We start from the raw sequence: 14,451 nt of genomic DNA, 5'->3' as shown, positions 1-14,451 counted from the left end.
CCCAAACATATTTGATTAATTCCAACCTACCCTAATTAGCTCAATCCGAACCCAACCTTTATTTGAAACCAGGTTGGTGTTTTCCAACACAAACCCAACCCAAGGACCTTGATATCCCTACCAAACCTGACCTGAACTTGGATTGGGTCAATTGGGTTCAGGTTGACCTGAACTTGGGTTGGGTCAATTAACTCAATTGGGTTCATGTGCTTTCCCAAAACTTGATTGCGTTTCCAAGAACTTGCTTGCTTCTTAAACAAAACTTGTTTGCTTTCCCAAGAAAAGAGTTTCAGCCCCCTAGTACACATGCCGCCTGACATTTCTTGGACATCTGAGCTGTGAAGAAGGCTCACTCGGCTGTGAATTCAATCTGGAACATAAATCAGGCGATCCACTCATAAGGCAGGCCAACCTGCATGAAAACAATGAACTGTTTGAGAAACTTGCCAACCTGCATTCAACATAAAACTGACCTAGGTGGACCAGTCTGATATTTTTTGCTGATCATCCGCATGGAATGGGCCCATCTTATGCTTGGGATTGGCGCCCAACTCACATGTAAAGGTGCATATGGAGAAGGGTTCTCGTAGGGGTGCAACTCGGGCGGGTCGGGTCGGGTTGAGGGTTAACCCAAGCCCAATTTGACCTCAAGAAGACCGAACCTGCAACCCGACCCGACCCAAATTTCAACCCGAGATGCCCAACTAGAACACAACCCGACCAAAATACATGTGATTATTCCCAGTCTGACCTAAGTTGACTTAAATATGCTCTTGGTCAAACACAAACCCAGCTCAATTTCAAATTGGGTTGGTGTTTTCTAACCCCATCCTGATCCGAACTTGGGCTGGGTAAATTCGTTTAGGGTTGACCTGAATCCAAATTGCATCCCTAGGTTCATGTGAAGCCCAAGGCATAAAATGGCTTTCGTTCGGAAGTTTATTTATCTGGAATTGCTTTGTTTTTGTTCTTCAGGGACTAGCAAGGCCATATTTGCAGATGAGAGCTGAAGCTGCTGTTTTTTGCTTGTTTTGCAATGACTGGGTGGTTGTTCCCAGTCTATGTAGATGCGGCAACTGAACACCGTAAGCATGTTGTGCCTGTACAGCTGTCTTTAAATTTGCTGGTCTTTTCTCATACATTAATGTGTTGATGCATTTTGTCCTTGCCACTTTTTCTTCGATGGTAGGTGGTGCAAAAGCTGTATAGTGTACATAGCTTAGTGTGGAACTTGGCCTATCCAGTAATTTGTTTTGAGCGCTTACCTTGGAGTCCTTTAAGAGCTGCTCGCTGTAAAGCAGTACACCTGTTATCTATTAGTTTCCAGTTGAAAAACTCTTGCTTTGATTTTTGACACATTTTCCAGATAAGAGAACAAGTCATCAATCATATCATCTTTATGAGGAACTCGTAGGGAATTGTATGATGTGCAATGCATGTGGCAGGTAAGGCCCACCTATGTTTTGAACTACACCAAATTTTGGATTTTTTATTTTTATTTTTTCCTTTTTCCTAATGAGGCTCACTTGAGGAATGTGTTAGATGGAACCTATATACCGTTGAGGACCCTGCACAACCATATGATCTCCTCTCCCTGTTGTTCCTTGTGGTGTGGGCCAACTAAGTCGTTGGTAGGTCAAATTTTTAGCTGCGTGGCCTAACAATAAGTGGTTCACTTTATGGATGGAGTAGATGTGTCATGCACAACACAGTGGGCCATAGATTTCGGGCAGTGACCACCCTGATAGGGTGTGAAGAAGCAATGGGTTGGTGAAATGATGGATTACATACTTCTTAGAATCTTCATTTTCATGGCTGTCTAGATTGTTAGGTAGACTTGGGATCATTAAATTTATAATGGATAAAGTCTTTGAGATAAGTAGGTGGTTAGATGAATGTTTGAAGAAGAGGGATAGCGGTGTAATATAAGTGGGTGGTTGTTGTAATACCTGTGGTCAACCCCATATGGCAAATTCAAGCATCAAATGTCAGAGATAAGTCCCCTATTCTGATAGACTGACAAATGGAGGAAAAGGAAAGCACTATTTAATTCGTGTTCTGCCTGAAATAAGAGCTCAACTCCTTTTTTCACCTAACCGACCAGAAACTCGCTTGACGTCTTGAAATAGGAAATCGAACTCATTATATTTAAGCAGGATTTACTTTGAAGCAACTATTCCCTAGATACATATGCCGTAGTATTTCACAGTTAGATCAATTTGAAAAAGACCTAAAGTTAGAAATTATCAATATGTAATGTAAGGGGTGGCCTTTATAAAAGATATAGTTACTATTGATGAACTTTAGCAGGATTGCATCGATTTATCATACTGGATTAATCTGAGAAGAAAGATTAAGGTAATATTCAATCTCTTTACAAGCCCATGGACGAAGTGCTTTGTTTCAAATCAATTCTTCACTGCAATAGCTTTGAATCACATCTTTAGTTAAAAGCTGTGAATTGTGATACGCCTTGTGGAATTCCTCCCCATGGACTTCCCTGTACTAAAGTGAATGAAAGTTACTTATAGATTGTTACACTCGTGCTTGAGAAGCGCTTATTTTCAGTTTACTTTGGTTATTCCCCCTGCCTAAATCCAATTTCCCTTGGTGTATTTAAGATTAAAGATACACCACCCATCTTTTGTTGGTTACCACCCCTGAATTTACAAAGGATTAACAGAACTCCTGCCAAATAAGGAATAGGGTCTTGATTCAATAAGTGGCTCCTCATGTGAGAAGGCCCCATAATGTGTAACGGTTATGGCTGTTACCATTAAATAACAGCCGTTACATAACCATTTTTTTATACCATGGATATGGTTCAAAGATGTAACCCCGCATGTTTCCACTGATAAACCAATAATAACTTAGTAACTTTTTGTATTGGTCCAGAACGTGGAATTCAGTGATATGTTCGCAAGTTTGATTGATTATTTACATTCTTGAAAAGGTGGGGTTGGAATCCATGATTTCAATCGTGGAAAACTGAAATTCAATCCAACCACAACAGCTGGATTGAGGGCTACTTCGCTTTCACACCATGAGTAAGTTGGAGAGATCCTTTGTGATATGTTATATGTTGGGAAGCAGGCTTTGGTTCTTTACTTGAGTGTTCCTTTTCATCTTGTACTCCTACAATGATGGTTTGCAGTTTAGAGTGCTTGCTCGACTATAATTGCTGTCCAATCTGATCTTGTGGGCCTCGGGGGAAGAACTTCAAATTGATTGTTGGGCCGGGTCTTACAGCATGCGTGCTGGGTCCGATTTCATTCTTGAATACTCGAACTCACATGCAACCAGGTCCAGATATCTGTTGGGTACCGTTTAAGTGAAACAAGAACATTTACATGTTTCGGCCACTTTGACACATGCTTGGCATATAAATGGGCTCCCTTTTGCATGCCTATGGTTTGGGAAACCTCATCAGGTTGCAGGAACAAACAAACAAATATATGTACATTTTTTTTTTTTTTTCCATTTTTATAGCCCATCAAAACTTTTAGGCCTGTTTGATTTTTCAAAGCTTGTGTAACCCTGTAAATGGGTAATTATTACCATTTCACCCCGTTTGAAAATTCATAGGAGTCGAGCCTTGGAATCCGATTTAAAAGAGCTTAGTTTAAATTTGTGGACCCTATGGTGATGTATATTATATATACATTATGTCCATCTATTTTACCATAATATTTTGATGCATGAGTTGAAAAATGAGCAAGATCCAACACTCAAGTGGCCCACACTAAAAGAAACTGTGGCCCCAAGGGGTTTTTAACTGTTAGTGTTTGATTTTCTTTTTCCCATAGCGTGGTCCACTTGAGGTTTGGATATGCCTCCTTTTGTGGCTCATGCCATAAATTCTGCTGCCATAATAGATGAACAGTGTGGATAAGTAACATGCACCACGGTGGGACCCACAAATATTTTGCAGCATTCTCAATTTTTGCATCTAAAGAGTAGTTGGCCAAATTAAGGAAGAGTAACGTAAATATCAAATGAAATAATTATTACCCATTTACAGGGTATTTACCAATGAATTGAAAAATCAAACAAGCCCAAACTGGTCATTGAGGGTTAATGGTTCTCAGCTTATGCGCGGAATGGATATATACATAAAATACAGTGGACCTCAATGAGATTGCGGTGTGCATAAATGGTCGAGGTGGTGTGCTTAAACTGTCACGCCCCGAAATCCGGGTACAGAGTGTGCACCCTCAGACCCGAGTTTCAGTTCGTAACTCGTACATAAAGTGTACTAATTTAATTCATTAATCAGTTTAATCAGAGATGATAATTATATTCAATATAAGATCCATCATAATCTCAATCACACATGCAAATACTTAGCACCAATCAACTAAACATATATAAATCTTGACAACTCTTAAAATAAAATAAACCTTAAAATCATTTATTTATTATACCATTATAATATAATAATATTTATTCCATGCTAACATTATTACAAAGAAATAAATCTAAATAATTGCTTAAAGTCTCAAAATAAATGTCAGTATGCATTATTCGTTAATTAAACTGTGCTAACAAAATAAAACATATAATTAAAAATTTTCTAATGCCGCCACTTCATCCTTGGATAGGTATGGCCATGTTTCAGGCAGGTCGTGTTCAGGTACGGTAGATCCTTCCGGTTCTTGCGTCACATCATCTGCTAATGGCTCCTCTGTACGGTTTTTCCATCAATAAAAATGTAAGCTGGCCAGGCTTAGTGATATAACCCAGCATGATTCATAATTATAGCAATTAAAATAATACATAAATACATGTACAATGATATGAATGTAAAATGATATATGAATGCATCAGATGGGATGATCGTCTATCTGCTTGGGTTGGAGGTCGTCAAACCGCATCCACCCGTTGGGTAGGCTTCCACTTTTCGGTAGGCTTGGGCATAGCCCGCATCTGGTAACGCTCTACCAGGATCAACATTTCTTCCAGGGAGGGCCCCTAGGATCGACCATGCATTATGCAATGTAATGAATGAAGGATGATATGTAAATGCATATTTTTTATATTTGGCATAGTTTTCTTGATTAAAATATTCACATATAAATTTATCGTACAATTATCATATCAAAATATTCAAACCAGTAAATCAATCAAACAATCACAATGATGTATTTTAATTTTAATGAATTATGAGACAAGTTGGGTTACTCACCTGAGTCTGGTAGTGTAGAATCCACAGGGTAATTATATTGGTTTGAATTCAGAAATTCTATCAGTTATATCAACAACATTATTATTCATATGTTTTTATTACATGGTGGGGCCTACCTCTGATTAACATCCTAGGTGGCCAGATCCAAAATAATCAAATAATTAAAATTTCTATTCTATTTTTTTCTCCCTTTTAAGATTATAAAATTGAATGATAATTACTTGATCGGGGTGGTCCATCGGATGGTCAGATCATTCAGATTCTTGAGGTATTATCATGTTTTGTCTCTACACATTAGATGGATGGTATGGATCTAACCATACATACACCGATGACCCATCTCGACCTTCTACGCTAAGTGATACCAACACTTGCGCAAAAAATCTAAGATTCCTTTATTAAACACTTTTAGATCTGACTAATGTGGCCTATCTGATTATTAGATTGATCTAAAAATCATGGCCCTGGTATATTTTGGCCTTAAGGATCATATGATCCGTACAGATCTATCTTAGCACAATCAGATTTCATCCATTTAATTTATTCCTAAAATATTACTAATTAGACCAAAATCATAAAAACATCACTTTATTAAAATTGACTCTACACACCTATACAATGATGGTGTGGATGATCCACGCCATCCATTGTATAGATCAAGAAGAAATTAACAACATAATAAAAAGTTAAAAAGATCTAACGATTAAAACTTACCTGATCGAGCCTTCTTAGAATTTTCTCTTCCTTTTACTTTAGGGCTTCCTATCTCTTTTTTTTTAATGCAGAAACCTTTCGTATCCTTTTTTAAAGAAAATTCTCATAAGATAGGATGAGCACATCCTCCCTTATCTTGAATTTGAATTTTTTTTATGATATTTAATAAAAAAATTATTATTACCATTTCAAGAATGGATCCCTAAACCTCTCTCTCAACTAAGAATTTCGCTACCAACTCAACTATTGACTTGATTTTATTTTTTATTCAAAAATAAAATATTTAAATATTTAATTTAGTTTTTTAATAATGTACCAAAATTTAGGGTTGTTACATAAACAGTCGCCACTGCCAAAATCTCCAGCTGTGTTCAGAATGGTTCATCTGGTGGGCTTATTACGTGCAGACAATAGCCAGCTATATCCACTTATTGAGTGATCCACAACTGTAATTTCATATTTATCAATGACTAGATATTGTTTTCTATAGTCCTGTTCATCCTTTTAATAGCTCATTTTAAGACATAAGCCCAAAAATGGGCCAGATCCAAGATTAATGGAAAATATTAGAGCAGGAAATGCCTTCGCGAGAGAGAGAGAGAGAGAGAGAGAGAGAGAGAGAGGAGCTGAAGGTGCCTAAAATTGAAACCCTCCTAAGGTCCATTGATGTTTATATGCCTTGTAAACCGTTCATAAGGGTACTCCCACTGAAATGAACTGGAAAAATAAAAATATCTGTCTGATCCAAAACTTCTGTGGCTCCAATGAATATTTGAACGGTGGGCATTCAGTCCTATTGTTTCCTATCATGGGGTCCACCTGAGTTTTGGATTTGCCTCATTTTGAGGTCATGTCCTAACATGAGCTGAAAAAATGGATGTACCGGATGATTTCTCACAAACATATCCGTAGGTTTTCACAAACATCACGGTGGGTCCCACTTAGGGGGTTGAGTAAAGTCTGTGGAGAACTAATTTACTATGGGCGTGAAGGAGCGTTCTGAGTAAAGTCTGTTTGGCCATGGTGATGTATGTGTTTTATCAACGCCATCCATTCATAGAAGGGGACAACGTAATAGCCACAAAAATGCTTATTTTCCGGTAAAAGTACAAAGAAAAACAAAACCATTCTCAGCAATAAAATAAAACAGAGAGTGACAAAGCCTTCCAAAGAAGTAATTAATACAACAATAACTTCAAAATAAATATAGAAGACATAGTGAGCTCCTAGAAATGCTTTTACACGTTCGGAGGCTACCATTGCCGGAGACTGATTGCGTACCTCTTTGACGTGTTAAGTAGCAATGTTCTGTGGACCCAAAATGATGTATGTATTACATCCACACCGTCTATTCATTTCTAGATATCATTTCAGGGCATGAGCATGAAAATGAGGTAGATTCAAAGGCCAAGGGAATCACACCACAAAAGCAGTAGGACAATGATTTCTACCATTGAAATCTTCCAAGGGTCCTCCATGATGTTTATTTGCCATCCAAAACTTCTCATAAGGTCACACGTACCAGGATGAATGGAAAATACAGATATCAGCTTGATAGAAAACTTCTTTGGCCCCAAGAAGGTGGGTGTTCAATCTCCATTACTTCCTAATGGTGTGGTCGCACTTAATCTTTGGATCTGTCTGATGTTTTGTTTCATTCCCTAAAAGGATCTTAAAAAATGAATGGACAGTGTGGATATAATATATACATCATGGTAGCGGCCACAGAACTTTGCAATGTCATCAAACCACTGAGATTGCGACACCACGCAATCCACGTCCCCAATTGCTTGTAAAGGCAATAATTCATACAGTAATGACAGACCGATTTCTCAGCATGGGAATATCTCGGGAGACTTTGGATCTTCATGTTCTCCTCCCGGTATTATCCAGCAAATCTCTCTGCAAGTAATTAAAAAAAGAAGTATAATAAATAATAAATAATTTCTAACTTTTAAATGTACGAGCACAAAAGAAATTTCTTTATAGTAAAAAAATTAAAATATTGTATGATTTTTAAAATATCACGCTATTATAAAGATAGAATCCAATTATCAATTTCCCGTGAAAGTGTCGAGAGATTAAAAATAAATAAATTTAGTCGCAAAGTAAAACTTGAGATAACGAAAGAAATCTACGTAACCTTTTTTTATACAGGAAGCTTCTTCATTTGCAAATCAACTAGCCTTGTAAATTCTGGTGTAGAGGGACTTGGCCTTCTCGTCTTCCCACTCTAATCCTTCCCACCATTCTCTCTCGCCTTCTATTACTCCTTTTATTTCATGGATGCTTGAGCTGAAGAGAGGGAGCTTCTTCAACTTTGGACAGGAAATTACTTTCATATCTTCCAAAGATATAAACATAAATCGCTGGCTGAAAATGCTTTCCAATTCTGGTAATCTATCCAATTCTAGGATGCGTAATTTTGGGAATGAATTATGGGGCAGCTTGTCTCCTTCTATAATCTCTTTCATTTGGATACATTGAATTATTTCAAGCTCCTCTAACTGATGTAGTTGCTCTACCATACTAGAAGAGAAGAGACTACTTAACTTTTCACAATTAAAAACCCGTATTATTCTGAGGTTTTGCAGGCTTGTGTTCAGCGGAGGAGGCGCTCCACCATCGAATACCTTCTCCAAGTTTGGTAAATGATAGAGATCCAACCTCTGTAAACATTGGAATGCACCATCTCCAACCTCTCTCCAGTCTATAAAGCATTCCACTCCACTGCATTCACTGACTCGAAGTTTTCTTAAGCTCTTTAAATCGCCTTGGAACTTAGAAAGACTTGTTAAACCTTTGCTTTTATACAAGTCTAAAGAGAATGCATGTTTTGTCAACCCCTCAATCCCGCAGGGGAATTTGTCACATTCACAAATGCTTATCTGCTTATTAGAAAGCTGCCGGAAAAATCTTTTGTTAACATCAACAAGGAAACTTGTCAAGCCCGAAAACCATCTATGGAACATATCATGTGCGATGAAGCCATTAAGACTGGACAAACTGATACGTAAAGATCTCAGGCGTTTCATGTTCACAGCCTCACTGAAAGTAGCTCCGTCGACGTTTTCCTTCAAATCCATCATGCTTACTTCCTCCAGACTAGTTAGCCCGTATATCATAGTGTAGGGAATTGCAGTGAATGAAGTCTCTGATATATCCAACCTCTTGAGTTTAACCAAGCTTTCAATGCCTTGAGGGAAGTTTTTGAGGCCAGAATATGAGAGATCAAGAATTTGGAGTTCCTTCAGCTCTCCCAATGGCGGCACCTCCACTAGATCTCTGCATGAGCTTAGAATGAGCACACGTAGATTCACCAATTGCAATAATGACATCGGGAGAGATTCAATGCCAGTAGAACTTAGATCAAGGATCTGTAGTTTTGGCATGAGCTCGAAGAAATTACTGTGAATGGTACGTAATTGATAGTTTTCATTGAGGAACAAGGAGATCAAGTTAGGACAAGCAGGTGAAATTTTCAGATGCTCTATCTTGTTGCGTATCAATGAAATCCTTACAACCCCTCTCCACATATTCTCTTCCGGTGGCTGCACTAGTCCCTCCCCGGCTTTCACAAGGAATTTTGAGCCTTCCATGGATGACGATGAAGTGATCCAAATAGCCAAGTCACGGAGCAAATCATGCATCCTAACAAATTTAGATATTTGAGACCAATCCTCCAAGAGGCATGCGTCCTTGATTCTTTCAATGATGTCATGGCCCTTGTTTGATGCTTCTTCCAAGTTATTCACATTTTCTATGAATCCTTCCTCCATTGCCCAGTATCTTACTAGCCCATCTATTGGTATATGATAATCTTCCGGAAACAATGAACAATACAGGAAACATGATTTGATCCTATCATTTTCTAGGCAATCGTAACTAAGTTTCAAAGGAAGAAACACCTCACGCTCCATACCTGGAACCTCAGGTGATGCTCCTTTCAATGCCCTCAATGCATTCCTCCATACCTCTTTCTTATCCTTGCCACACATGGCCCTACCCACTGTCTTAATCGCAAGCGGTAATCCACTGCACTCCTTTGCAACGTCCTCAGCTACCGGTCGAATCTCGGATGACAGAACTACATCCCCACATCTTTCACTGAACAAATTCCACGCTTCCTCAGGCGTAAGAGCTCTGACTTTAATAGACTTATCAGCCCCCATTGCATTGCACACTGTGACGGATCGGGATGTTATCGCGATCTTGCATCTGTTTTGCTTGTCTGGCTTGGGAATTCCAACTTGAACCAAGCTAAATGAATCCCATAGATCATCTAAGATGAGCAGATACCTAAGATTCTTCAACCGAGCAAACAGCTTGTCCCCCTTATCTTCGTTTCCGTCAAATTTCATACCCAATCTGTTTCCAATCTCCTCTTGGATTAATCCCAAGTTGAGATCCTTGGACACAGTTATCCAAATCACGACATCGAAGTCACGTGTTTTGGTGCACCTATTGTTTATTTCTTTCATGAGAGTGGTTTTTCCTATTCCACCCATCCCACAAATACCTATGATTCCATTCTTTTCCTCGTTTAAGCATTGCCATATCTCCTCCAAGGTTCGCCCAGACGTGCTTTGTTGTCCTCGTGGTAGTGATGTTTGCTTTTCCAACACCCTTGGATGTCGACTGCTCTCAGCCACCTCATGGAAGACCCCTTTTACTTTGAGTTTTTTGTTGAGCTTTTTGATGTCTTCGAGCTTTTCAACGACCCTTTTTCCCAATGTATAACGAGACGAGTGATGGGTGCATATTCTCCTTAGTGCCAGCTCCAATCTTATTGAATCAACTTGGTTTTCGGTATTTCTGACTTCCGTGAGCCAATTCTCCACAAGGGCTTTCTGTCTCTTTCCGACTGGTATAGCATCCTCGACTTCTGCTTGAATTTCATCATGCTTGCGTTTTAGCTTTTTCGTTTTCCTTTTCAGAGTCTCTACATTGTTGTTGAGGTCTTTGAAATAACCGATGTGCCGAGAAATAGGAGCCCAGAAGAAGAGAATGATTTCCCACAAGTCCATTCTAGATAGATAGATGGATGGGAGATAACGGTGCTTTTGAAAGCAGCAGAGGAATGAAATGAAGGCACCGTTGAAAGTAATGCTGTAAAAATCTCCGTTTATATGACTTCACTTTTCAGAAGCTGAGGAGAGGAAGGAAGAGAAACTGGCAAGAAAAGAGAGATTAAGCTGGATCGTCTGGACGCGGCGGATTAGCTACTGAGATGTTGAGCAGCGAGACTCGCTACTGAAGTGACGTCACCAAGTTATGTGGGCCCCACCATGATCTATGTTTTGTATCCACACCGTTCATACATTTGTAGAGATCATTTTAGCGTATGAACCAAAGAATGATGAGGATCCAAGGTTGGAGTGGACCCCACCACAGAAAACACTGGGGAGAGTGACGCCTACCGTTGAAACCTTCCAAAGGTCCACCATGATGTTTCTTTGAGATCCAACGTGTTCATGTGTTAACTCATGCATGAAAGTAGGGAAAACACAAATATCAGCTTCATCGGAAACTTTTGTGTCCCTTGGAACTTTTTAACGGTGGACATCACTCTCCCCACTGTTTTCTGTGGTGAGGTCCGCTCGAGATTTCGATCTGAATGATTGTTTGGATCTTTCCCTAATATGATCTCTCCAGATGGATAGACGGTGTGGATACAAAACATACATCATGGTTGTTCCTGATCCACTGGATACAGATTGCCTACGAGGTGGCTATTGACAGTGCTTCGTGAATCCAATCATGATGTATATCTCCTGCCCATGCCATCTATCCATTTTTTTTTCACTCTGTCTTATAGTATGAGACAAAAAATTAAATATATCTAAATCTCATATGAACCATACCGTGAAAAAGGAATGATGATTGAATGCTCACCGTTAAAAACTTCTCAGTGGCCAAAAAAGTTTTAGATTAATATGATATTTGATTTTCCTCTTCAAACTGATAGGGGTGTCCTAATCAATGGGTTGGATGACAAATAAACATTACATTGATAGGGGTGTCCTAATCAATGGGTTGGATGACAAATAAACATTACATTGAGCCCTAGGATGTTTTTAATGGTAGGCATTCATTCGCCAATGTTTTCTTTTGGTGTGGTCCATTAGAGATTTCGATCTCTCTTATTTTTTCGTTTCATGCTATGTAATGATATGGAAAAATGGATGGAGAGCTTGGATAAAAGTTACCACATATGGTTGATAGAGCTTTGTCAGTATCGAGGCTGCTACTGACGGTGTTAGTACGCAATCCGCGTCCGGATCGACTGGATAAGCTTCCACAAAATCCAGTCTACGGGGCCACCTGGATAAATAGGAAATCGGATTGGGTGTACTGAGTTACTCAGCGGGTCTCATCGTACTGAGTAAACTCAGTTGGGCCCACCTTGAATGTACCTAGTCTATCCACGCTGTAGTTTTTTCATCTAATTTAAGGGGTTTAGCCCAAAAATTAAGCATATGCGAAGATTAAGTGGACAATACCACAGAAACCGTGGGGATTATGATTTCCACATATTGAAACTTTGTTAGGCCCTATAGTGATGTTTATTTGTCATCCAAATTGTTAATAAGATCATATAGATATGGATAAAGGGAAAAATCAAATATAAGCTTTATCCAAAACTTCTGTGGCCCCTCAAGAATTTTTCAACGGTATGTATTCAATTTAACTTTTTCATGTGGTGTGGTCCATTTGAAAACTTTCTATGCTTAAATTTTGGTATCCAGCCCTAAAATTATCTGTTAAAATGGATGGACGAAGTGGATGAAATATATAAATCATGGTGGACCTCACTGAGTCTATTCAGTACGCCAAGCGTAGTGAGTTACTCACTACGCAATCGGCTTCCGACAAGTAGCTGTGCAAGAGTCCAACCGAGCTTCGCCCGGGCTCGGCTCAACTGAGCCATCAGGCTACCCCAGCTCGAATTTGGCTCAGCTCTAGCTCAATTTAAGCTCCAGCTTAGGCCAGATCTTTCGAGTTCGAGCCTACCAGCTACGTTCGAGTTATGTTTTATAGCTTTTAATATATATAATATATAATATATATTATAATTGCAAATAAAAAATATATATATGTATACACACACACTAAGTGAACTTGATCCGAGTCTAATCCATTAGAACTGAGTCAATTTTGAGTCAAGTTCCGAGTTAAGTCGAGTCAAGTTCAGTGTAGTTCTACCTCAAAGATTAGCTCCACTCAGCTTGAACCTAGTTTCAAACCGGGTTGGTTTGAGCTTTTCCAAGTTGAGTAAGAACAAATTAACCAAGCTAGCTCAGTTAATGTATAGCTCTAGGCTGATAATGATGTTTTATTAACCTCCAATCATGTGCTGCCCCTTCCATTCGGAAGCTGATTCCGTCCAACCACCGCTTGAATAATAAATTGTCTGAGAGGACCCCACCATGATATATCTGTTTATCCCATGCTGTTTATACATTTTCCCAGATCATGTTAATGTATGATCATGTTAATGTATGGGCTAAAAAATGAGGCATATAACTATACCAGAGTTGACTCTTGCATTTAATGTTTTGTGCATTTAATACAACCCAAGGTCACTATTTGGTGTAATCCACTTGAGTGTTAGATCTACATTATTTTTTAACCCATACCTTAATATGACATGAGCACTGGGATGGACAGTGTAGATATACAGATACATCACGGTGGGCCCCCACATAGATCTAGTCAGATGTTATGTTGTTTGAGCGGGTTGTTGGTATGTACCACACCTTGACCTTTCTAAAAAAATTCACCCCATATAATATTTTCGTTAGCTCAATTTAGGGGGTGTGCCCTAATATGAGGCAGATCCAATACTCAAGTGGGCCATGCGAATTGCAACACTGGTATTGAACATCTATTGCTGAAATAGCTCCAACACCCACTAAAAATTGTGCCATCCAATTGTGGTGTTTTTAAGAAATCTACCTAGTCCAGCAATTTGCCAATTCATTTTAGTCAGTGGGCCCAAAGATGAAGAGCCAAAACTCAAGTGGGCCACACTGCTTCAAACAATGTATTGAATGTTAGACCATAGAAGCTCCAAAAACTTGTGTGGTCCACTGTGATGTTTTTGAGGAATCTACCTATCAACAATTTTTGTGAGTCCATTTTAAGTGGTGGGCCCAAATATGAGGCAGTTTCTACAATACTCCAATGGGCCACACCACTTAAAACTGCCCATTATTCAATTATGCCCCACCCACCTTTTGAAATATTCATGGCAAACCATGAGTGTTTTTTTTACAAATTCATCCTATCCATCAGTTTCATCATATCATTTTACCAGGTGGGTCTAAATATGAGGCAAATCCAATACACAAGTGGGCACTGGAAAAATTACAATGGTAGTTGTGCAATCTCCACTGTTTCCTTCAATGTGGCCCATTTAAGCTTCGGATCTACCTCATTTTGGGGCCCACCCACAAACATGAGCTGGAAAAATGGATGGATGGAGTGGACTTCTCAACATGCATCACAGTGGCCTGGGTGATGGAGTGGACTTCTCGACATGCATCACG

The 14,451-nt window shown here is 39.1% G+C and overlaps 2 protein-coding genes across 16 annotated transcripts in view; one reads left to right on the top strand and one right to left on the bottom strand.

The window, feature by feature from the left end:
• The window catches only part of LOC131249349 (protein CHROMATIN REMODELING 35-like), a 30,677-nt gene extending 29,270 nt beyond the window's left edge, over positions 1-1,407 (top strand). For 7 of the 8 annotated variants that reach the window (XM_058250045.1, XM_058250042.1, XM_058250041.1 and 4 more), the window contains one exon: positions 976-1,407. The gene's annotated coding sequence lies outside the window, so the exon portion shown is untranslated. The remainder of the gene's footprint in view (positions 1-975) is intronic. The other variant, XM_058250044.1, reaches the window with a different exon arrangement.
• A 6,653-nt stretch (positions 1,408-8,060) lies between these two features.
• Positions 8,061-14,451, bottom strand: part of LOC131249354 (probable disease resistance protein At1g62630) — a 57,291-nt gene continuing 50,900 nt past the window's right edge. For 5 of the 8 annotated variants that reach the window (XM_058250069.1, XM_058250070.1, XM_058250067.1 and 2 more), the window contains one exon: positions 8,061-11,071. In XM_058250069.1, the coding sequence (XP_058106052.1) occupies positions 8,077-10,926 (2,850 nt within the window). In that variant the 5' untranslated portion in view covers positions 10,927-11,071 and the 3' untranslated portion in view covers positions 8,061-8,076. The remainder of the gene's footprint in view (positions 11,072-14,451) is intronic. The other 3 variants (XM_058250068.1, XM_058250066.1, XM_058250064.1) reach the window with 1 other exon arrangement.

Source organism: Magnolia sinica, chromosome 6 (assembly GCF_029962835.1).
Source record: "Magnolia sinica isolate HGM2019 chromosome 6, MsV1, whole genome shotgun sequence".
In the NCBI taxonomy this organism is placed as follows: domain Eukaryota; kingdom Viridiplantae; phylum Streptophyta; class Magnoliopsida; order Magnoliales; family Magnoliaceae; genus Magnolia; species Magnolia sinica.
The sequence above is the reverse complement of the archived record's forward strand: the minus strand, read 5'-3'. Positions and strand labels throughout refer to the sequence as shown.